Genomic DNA, 8,313 nt, shown 5'->3' with positions numbered 1-8,313 from the left:
TTTCAATGAAACCATCAGAGAAGTTTGGAGGGGAAATCATACTATGGTGGAACTGCTAACAACAAAGGTGACAAGAGGCCTCAAGACACTGTTTTTTGTTAGGGGTCATAGGCCAAAAAGACTCGGGATAATCGGTTAAATACAAAACAATGTATTGTTTTTGAAAAAGCTTATTGTATGTTTTTTTAATGTAAAATCTTGATCTGAAATGAAACGAGTAACTACAGCTGTCAACTGAATGTAGTTTAGTAAAAAGTACAATATGTCAATCTGAAAGTTGAAGTTGAAGTATAAAGTAGCATGAGAAGGAAAAACTCAAGTAGAGTACAAGTAACTCTAATTTGTACTTAACTACAGTACATGAGTAAATGTACTTAGTTACATTCCGCCACTGCTGGCTGTCACTTAGGGTCGCGTATGTGCGCACACATCACAATTTCTCCGAGGGAACTTAAACGCAGCATTGCCGGTACTCTACGTCTCTTGCGTCAACGGTCTTTTAATTAAGCAGCAGCGCACTGAGAGTTTGGGAAAAGCGGGTTGGCTCTACTGCAGGACAGTTTGTCTCTTCGTTGTCAGATAACTGTCCTCACTTCTTTTGAATTATTTGCAGAACCTCTCAGGCAGTCAGTCAGTCTTCATCCAGATGACTGTGACTCAAAACCGGCCGATGACCTATGCCAAAATGCGAGGGCTTGTGTCATTTTTCTCAGGTGAGGTTATCCTGCTAACCGGCGTGTCTTACGTTAGGTTAAGTTTGACAGTTAACTTTTATGCTAGCTTAAGAATCATAGTAAAGCTACGTCATACAGTCAAAAGTAACGGTTAACGCTAACGTGCAAAAATCCCTCTACAAGAGACAAAATGACCATACATTAGAAAGAGGTGACCCCTAGAAAATTATATTAAAGTAATTTATCAAGGCTTGGTCTCTTTGAAACATTCAAAAAGATGTGAAGCCATAACCCAAAGGTTTGTTACAATAGTTTCATAACTTCATTAAAGTATGTCAAAGTCATGGCGACCACTTAACCTAGCTAATACAGCTGTTGAACTCTTATGTAAGGGACTAACCCCCTGCCTGTCTTACAGCTCTGCTCAAGGGGAAGAAAGTTGGCTTCAGTGACTTCTTACACAAACTTGTTTCCAGTCAACAACTCTGCCAACAGTAAGTTAGCAAAAATTCATTATTTACAGCTTTTGACTTTGTGCTCAATCTGTTAAAAAAAAGCCCAACATGTACTTTGTTTGACCTCCTTATTGAAGCCTGGACCCTCAGAAAATCCTGCAGCGACAGAGCAAGCTGAGAGGAGAGGAGGAGGATGAGGAAGAGGAGGAGAAAGCCACAGTGGTGAGTACCATGGACTGTATATAAAGAGTCTATGGTGAGTACAGAGGGACGTTTCTGTGCTGAGTGCTGACAGGAGATGAAACTAAATCTGACCTCCTGACCGTCCTGTCCCTCTGTGTGTTTTCTCTCCTCAGAGCTCAGTGAACACACGAACCTCACAGTAAGTAATTTTCCCACCTGGAAATATTTCATGACAGAAAAAAAGTTCTGCTGTTTTGTTTCACATCACAGAGTAACACTTAAAAGATACAGTTGTAAAGAGTTTATACTTGTCTCTATTACAATGATTATTAATGCTTTATTGGTCAGTAATAAGCTGTCACAATTAAAAAATAAAGGAAATTTAGATTCTTTTTTTTTTTTGCAATACACACTTAAAATAAATTTTGACTTGTGACCAGAAACTAGGGAGTTATCCATGGGAGTGGTTCCCTGTGACGCCACATCACAGGTTATTTGGCCTTAGTCTTATTTTTACAGCCTTAAGAGTATTCAGTATTTCATCAAAAAAGCAAAAATTAGAGTCATGTCTGAAAAAGAAACATACTTTTGTGTAACAGAAATGTGTGTTTTTCTTTCTTTCTTCTTTAATCATCTTGTGACCCCTCAAATTTATCTTGGGGCCCTTGGAGGCTTTGGAAGCCACTGCCCTACGTAATCAGATAGATAAAGTTAAAAAGAAGAAGACATTTACCAACCACTGGATTCCACTGGATGTGTGATCACAACCTTGCAACCGAAAAGTTATTTTTTTATACATTATAATAGCGTATTAACAGATCTGTGTAGCATTAATAAATCATATATTAACTACAAATTAAGTAATTAGTGACAGTTTAGGAGTATGCCTTATTATAAAGTTGTACTGTGTTGCCTTTGTATCACGACACATATCTGTTTCGTTGTGTCAACCAGGATGAAACCGTCAGATTTTGACTACCTCAAAGTTATCGGTAAAGGAAGCTTTGGAAAGGTAGGGATTTTTTATTCTATAAATGTTCGTGCTTGTGAGTATTTTGTTCAGACATTAAATGACACAGCTCAAACTTTTACAGGTGCTGCTGGCAAGACACAGAAAACATGGAGGCTACTATGCTGTGAAAGTGCTGCAGAAACAGATGGTTGTCAAGCGGAAAGCGGTAAACAATATCTGTCTGTCTGTCTGTCTGTCTGTCTGTCTGTCTGTCTGTCTGTCTATCTATCTATCTATCTATCTATCTATCTATCTATCTACTTACTATATCTGTTGTGTCTCTGTAGCAGAGGCATGTGATGGTTGAGAGGAACGTACTGATGAAGGGACTACAACATCCATTCCTGGTGGGGCTCCACTTCTCGTTCCAGACACCAAACACGCTCTACTTTGTCCTGGACTATGTTAATGGTGGGGAGGTATGTGTATAAAAATTACTTCTCTCTGTCAATTATGGCATGGTTAAAAACTGGGGGAATGACTGTGAGCATCCCTTTACCCACAACCATCCCTTTTTATGGAAAGGAAACTTTCCATAATATTATTTTGGTATCAGATATAGAGTAAAATTTACAAATCTCAACTGAATTAACTACATGTTTCTTAAGCCTATGCATCCAATTCAGTTTTAGAGATGCCACAAGTCATTTTGAGACCAGCAGTCACCAAAACTGGGGTCAACAGGTTGAAACCAGTCTCGCCACGGTGCTGCTATTGTGTTGAATTTCGTTGTCATTTGTGAAATCTGTGGATGTGATCACTCATCTGTTTGTCCTCAGCTTTTCTACCACCTTCAGAGGGAAGGGTCATTTCCTGAACCCAGAGCTGCTTTCTACGCTGCAGAGATGGCCATGGCGCTGGGCTACCTCCACTCTTTCGACATTGTTTACAGGTACATACACGCACACACAAACACACAAACAGACAAGCCATTGCAAAGTCACCCTTCCAAGTTTTTCTTGACTCACCGCTTGCTCACTTTCTTTGCTCATGTTTGATTTAAATGTGTTCCACATGTTTAAATGATTCATGCAGGGAAATCCCAATGAAATGTTATCACTAAAAACCACCTTGTCCTCCCAAGACCACATTAAAAAATAAACAGTGGAGCGCCTCCCTAGTCGAATGGTTACAGCGCATGCCACATGGCCATATGGTCGCAACCGTTGCTGGTTCGGTGACCTTTGTTGCATGTCATACCGCTCTCTCTCCCCCATTTCCTGTCTGCCTCGTCACTGTCTAATAAAGGTAAAAAATGCCCCCCAAAAACATCTATAAATAAGCAGTAATGGAAAGCAAGGTTAAACCAGAGGAAACAAAAACAACAGCAATATCAGTTAGTATAAGTTTTTGCAGGAACCAGTAAACTAAACCAACACTTTTGTCCCACCTGTTTCTCTGCCAGAGACCTCAAACCAGAGAACATCCTGCTGGACAGTGAAGGTCACGTGATGCTGACAGATTTTGGGCTTTGTAAAGAAGGGGTGGCCATAGGTGGGATTATGCATACATTTTGTGGGACGCCTGAGTACCTCGCTCCAGAGGTGCTACAAGGCCACCCATACAGTTCTTCAGTGGACTGGTGGGGCCTCGGCACTGTGCTTTTTGAGATGCTCTATGGACTGGTGAGTGCAGGTGAAATAATCTTTTTCCTTTTTATCGTATCACCTTCGTCAGCATCTTCACCTTACTCCATCTCCCTGTTCCCTCTCTCAGCCTCCATTTTATAGCTGTAGCAAAGCAGAAATGTTTGAGAACATACTTCACGCTCCTCTGCAGCTGCGTAGTGGGGTGTCTCAGGCTGCCCGCCCACTGTTAGAGGGATTGCTGGAAAGAGACGTCTCCAAACGCTTAGGGGGGAGCCGTGACCTTGTAAGTGCACACACAAAAAAAACAAGCAATGAAGCATATAAACACATGTAACCACAGAGGGTCTAATTTCAATGTGTCTCCAGGTGGAGCTGCAGGAGCATCCCTTCTTTGCATCCATTAACTGGGACGACCTCCTGGCCAGGAAAGTTAGACCTCCATTCATCCCAAAAGTGGTAGGAGTGATTCAGAAATGAGTAGAGAGCAGTTTTTTTTTTTTTTTAAATAAATAAACGCACAGCATACCTGAATGTGTGTTTATTCCCCTCTCCTCTCCAGACTGGTCCCTGTGATGTCAGCTACATCGACCCCGAGTTCACGCTACAACCTGTCCCTGCCTCTGTGAATGAGAGGTGGCGGGTGGGCGGGACCAGCAAGGCCTTCCCAGGATTCTCCTTCATGAAACCAGTGGAGTACGTGGCAGCAGAGCCGTGTTCATAACAACGCCACATCCTCTGAGAGCACGTTTGTTCAAATATTTATTTTTTATGTCATAAATTATTAAATCAAAGTCTATTTTTAAACATTTGAGCAAAATATTCTTACACTAACCTAGGTTAGACTTTACTAAATGATAGTATATTTTTACGTTATTACTGTTGTTTTAAGTATCAGGTCATAATGTGAAATAGGCTGGACCTAGCTACCTTAATGTGTCAAAGGATGAAACAATAAACTCTCAATCTGAAGCAGTTTTATTTTTGAACACTTTACAACAACAAACATGTATTGCAACTTTCCCATTCTGCTATTACATTCACAGCTTACAAAGGTACTAAAATCCTGCTTAGTGACAGGCATTGTGCATCACAAGCAAAATACAGAGAACATCTCCTTGTGGCATTTACATGGACACAATAGGATGCCGGTTTGTTGGCAACCCTTAGACACAAATTGGACCCAGCTCTGACTTTATGTGTCATGGTGAGGAAACGGTGAGGAGTCTTTTTTTAGTGACAAACAGAAAAAGCCCATCACCCAGGAGAATCTAATGGGTGTCTCCAGGAAGAGAGCATCTGTTCTGATCCTTTCTGCCTCACTTCACAAGACTGAAACAGTTTATACACAGAGTAGCTTTCTGTCTGTCAGTAGATGCTGAAGGCGGCGTAGCTCTGATCACTCTTGCAGGTGAAGTAAGCTATCAGCTGACCATTGCAGATCATCAGAAACAAGCCGCTACCTATGGATCAACAAAAATGTAGAGTATAAAAAGAATTGAGCTCATAAAGTTAAATGCAATAACTTACAGATGTGTTGCCATGTTTGTTTTACCTAAAGCCAGCCACCACTGCCACACCATGGGAAACTCCAACATCACTGCAACATGGAAACAAAACGTGCAGTTTCACAACACGTTCGGTAATTTGTGTGTGTAGCTGAGTAGATGTATTAGATTTCTGCTCACCTAGGCTGGTGATCATCACGTGCAGAAGTGTGACAGTGACGGCGTAGTCCCAGACCTGCCTCCTCACCACTGCGGCAAACAAAAGGCCGCTGCAAAAGTAGGTGAGTTCCAAAGACAGGAGGTTCACTGAGAAACACCAACACAGCGAAAAAACACAGGAAATGAAAAAAGTTCATGCTCATTGTTGATCATATTGGCTGCATTTAGTGTGCTCACCCAAGTATTTGGAGTTGGATTCAGCAGGTTCTGTCTTAAAGTCAAATGGAATCAGTCCGTCAAAGTGATCCAACCTTAATGAGGGGTGAGAAAAGAGGGGGAAACTATTGCCAGCAATTGCAAGAATGTGTGAAAACATAGCTCAGCTCTTGGCAACAGGTAAAGGAAGTCTCCAGAAAGAGGCTACATGGTGTGGCTAAAGTAAACACTTTTGAAATCTAAATCTCACTGCAATCACTGACGCAACATTGGATCCATGTCTGCATTAACCCACTATGACCTCCTGCTTTCTGTGCATTGTGTATGTATCCCATAATCTCCACAGACCCATTAAGTACAAACTGCAGACCACATATGGCTTTATATTTCTCCTACAGAACCAGTAAAAAGAAACATACTACGGGCTGGTAGTATGTTTTAGGTTTTAATTTTAAGAATAATTAATTTTAAGAATATTCACCATGAAAGGACAACATTACGAAAAAGAATAAAGTCTATTTTGGCCGAGGGCCCCCCTACATAAGGGCCTCAGGATGAGGTACGTTAAAAATCTTACCATTTAGTTGATATACTGTGTTTTAGTCGTACATATTCCAATGTTCATTAATTTACAACAAACCTACTGACATGCAGTGAACTCTTGGGGATCAGGGCCCCTGAGGATCTGAGCCCACTTTGCCTCGTTGTTGTAATCATCATCATATTAGGTTGCTCACATTAGATAGTTTCAACTTGTGCTGTTTGTCATAGCAGAGACTGGTACATGTCATAAATGCTGAGACTGTTCTCCTTTATCAATTAGATAATTCTGCAGTTATTTTGATAGTTGCACTTTGGTTACAGATAACTCAAGATGCTCAAAGTGATGATTTCCAGACCTCCTATAAGGCTCCTCTATGCTAAATGGCATTTATTTAGGAGCCACCTGTGTAGCAGTGTTTGTAGCTGTGATCATTATTAATTACCCCCTGTTGATTATGACAGACTAATGGTTATTTATTACTTATGGTGGTATTTACAATAATGCTTTGAAGAGCCGGTTTGTGTGCGCGTGTGCGCCCGTGCGCATGCGTGTGAGAGCTTCTCACCTGAAGGCACCGAAGCACACACTCCCAATCATGTAGAAAAGAGAGTAAAATATGACCAGACACAGCAGCAGATTAAAGAGCACGGTCTGTGGGGTTGAGACACAGAGGGGGAGAATATGTTAATACAGTATCCAGTTTGTCTAGTAGGCAACTCCACATATTTTCCACGTAACGCAGCATTATATATAACACTAAGCGGAGTCTTACATATGATAGGCTATCGTGCTGCAGTGGGAGGGATGTGCACTGTAGGCACACACAGCGACTCTATCTGCTGCAAAACCTGACCTGCTGCATACATTTGGATTATTAAGTGATGATTTTTTTTCATTGATTTTTTTGTATCAGTACGTTACAAAAAAATAGACCTTAGGTATAACATAGCCTGTCGTTTTGTCGCACATGATTTCCCTCCAGTCGATCTCGATCAACAGATCAGAGACAGGCAGAGAGGTGTGGGCTAAATTACGACACATTAACTGTCCTCTTACCTTCGAGTCGACCGCTTTGCTTTTGAATGCCATCTCATGGTTTGTACTTGACGTTATATTACAAAAAAATCCAGGCTGCAGCACGATGCACGAACCCGTTAATCCCCCCCCTCCAGAAACTGGACTTCTTCTGCCATCTAGCGACAAACACAAACCAGCGCTGCCGCTTCCACAGAGCACTGAACTCATTTCACCTCCTATCAGGGCGGCCTTTGTTGACTGAAATAAAGACTTATCTCACTACGTACCTGTTAGCTAGCGACTGAATACATAGTCATAGGTACTATGGCGATTTTGTGTTAATATGGAGTGTATTTTCATCAAAAGTATGGCTAAAATGGCCCACAAAATGTGTAGCTTTATTATACCGGAGAAACCATAACCGCCCTATGTGGGAGGGATTGAATACTGCAGGATAGCTGGAGATCTTTTGGTTGAACATGGTTATTTGGACCGCCAGCGACCCAAACAAATACTTTAAATCAATTTAAACACCCCAGACAAGGAAGAAGTGCCCACAATAATCTCAGGATGTAATTCAATTGATTAGCTGTCACATTAAAACCATAAAGCATACACCCAGCAGCCTATGGATGTGCCATGGGAGGTGATGCCACATAGTGCGACACACTGGCTTCTTGGATGTTTACTATCGGCCAAAATGAAACCCTATCATAGTATTTTAGCGTATTAGACGCGGTGTTTCGTTAGGCTAAACTCAATATGTGAATTCATCCTGTTCGACTTCATTTAACGTTGCTGGTTTTGATGGACTTCATACGCACCAGCCGATACAGCTGTAGATGTGTTTTTAAAAAGCCAAACCAGTCCAGACTCTGTGTGTACAAACGTAGGCTATTCGGCTCGTTTTGGTTCAAAAATGTCACTTCGGGTGATTTTACAGGCCTGGGTATTTAATC

General features: G+C 41.4%; 2 protein-coding genes across 2 annotated transcripts; one reads left to right on the top strand and one right to left on the bottom strand.

Moving 5' to 3' along the window:
• The first annotated feature begins 448 nt into the window (after nt 1-448).
• Nucleotides 449-4,882, top strand: sgk2b (serum/glucocorticoid regulated kinase 2b). The gene is made up of 12 exons (XM_044208087.1): nt 449-713; nt 1,093-1,168; nt 1,267-1,351; nt 1,486-1,511; nt 2,267-2,324; nt 2,407-2,490; nt 2,612-2,743; nt 3,104-3,216; nt 3,730-3,949; nt 4,041-4,196; nt 4,280-4,369; nt 4,473-4,882. Exons 1-12 carry the CDS (start codon nt 647-649, stop codon nt 4,632-4,634), a joined length of 1,269 nt encoding a protein of 422 aa, XP_044064022.1. The 5' UTR covers nt 449-646; the 3' UTR covers nt 4,635-4,882.
• On the bottom strand, nt 4,871-7,858 carry LOC122881639 (transmembrane protein 244-like). The gene is made up of 6 exons (XM_044208089.1): nt 7,394-7,858; nt 6,903-6,988; nt 5,815-5,888; nt 5,599-5,724; nt 5,466-5,510; nt 4,871-5,373 (listed from the first exon to the last, which is right to left on the bottom strand). The coding sequence occupies exons 1-6, from the start codon at nt 7,580-7,582 to the stop codon at nt 5,279-5,281; spliced, it is 615 nt and encodes a 204-aa protein (XP_044064024.1). The 5' UTR covers nt 7,583-7,858; the 3' UTR covers nt 4,871-5,278.
• Nucleotides 7,859-8,313: the final 455 nt, after the last annotated feature.

The sequence above is a fragment of the Siniperca chuatsi genome, linkage group LG9, assembly GCF_020085105.1.
Source record: "Siniperca chuatsi isolate FFG_IHB_CAS linkage group LG9, ASM2008510v1, whole genome shotgun sequence".
Lineage (NCBI taxonomy): Eukaryota > Metazoa > Chordata > Actinopteri > Centrarchiformes > Sinipercidae > Siniperca > Siniperca chuatsi.
Note: the sequence above shows the minus strand (reverse complement) of the source record. Positions and strands in the feature narration are given on the sequence as shown.

What these genes read in the sequence shown, in the direction of transcription:
- sgk2b (XM_044208087.1), top strand. Translation starts at nt 647, where the DNA reads ATGACTGTGACTCAAAACCGGCCGATGACCTATGCCAAAATGCGAGGG. An exon ending in AGTCAACAACTCTGCCAACA is followed by an intron (nt 1,169 to 1,266) that starts GTAAGTTAGCAA and finishes TCCTTATTGAAG; the next exon opens with CCTGGACCCTCAGAAAATCC. An exon ending in GTGAACACACGAACCTCACA is followed by an intron (nt 1,512 to 2,266) that starts GTAAGTAATTTT and finishes TGTGTCAACCAG; the next exon opens with GATGAAACCGTCAGATTTTG.
- LOC122881639 (XM_044208089.1), bottom strand. Translation starts at nt 7,582, where the DNA reads ATGAGTTCAGTGCTCTGTGGAAGCGGCAGCGCTGGTTTGTGTTTGTCG. An exon ending in GCAAAGCGGTCGACTCGAAG is followed by an intron (nt 6,989 to 7,393) that starts GTAAGAGGACAG and finishes TCAACCCCACAG; the next exon opens with ACCGTGCTCTTTAATCTGCT. An exon ending in CGTGATGATCACCAGCCTAG is followed by an intron (nt 5,511 to 5,598) that starts GTGAGCAGAAAT and finishes TCCATGTTGCAG; the next exon opens with TGATGTTGGAGTTTCCCATG.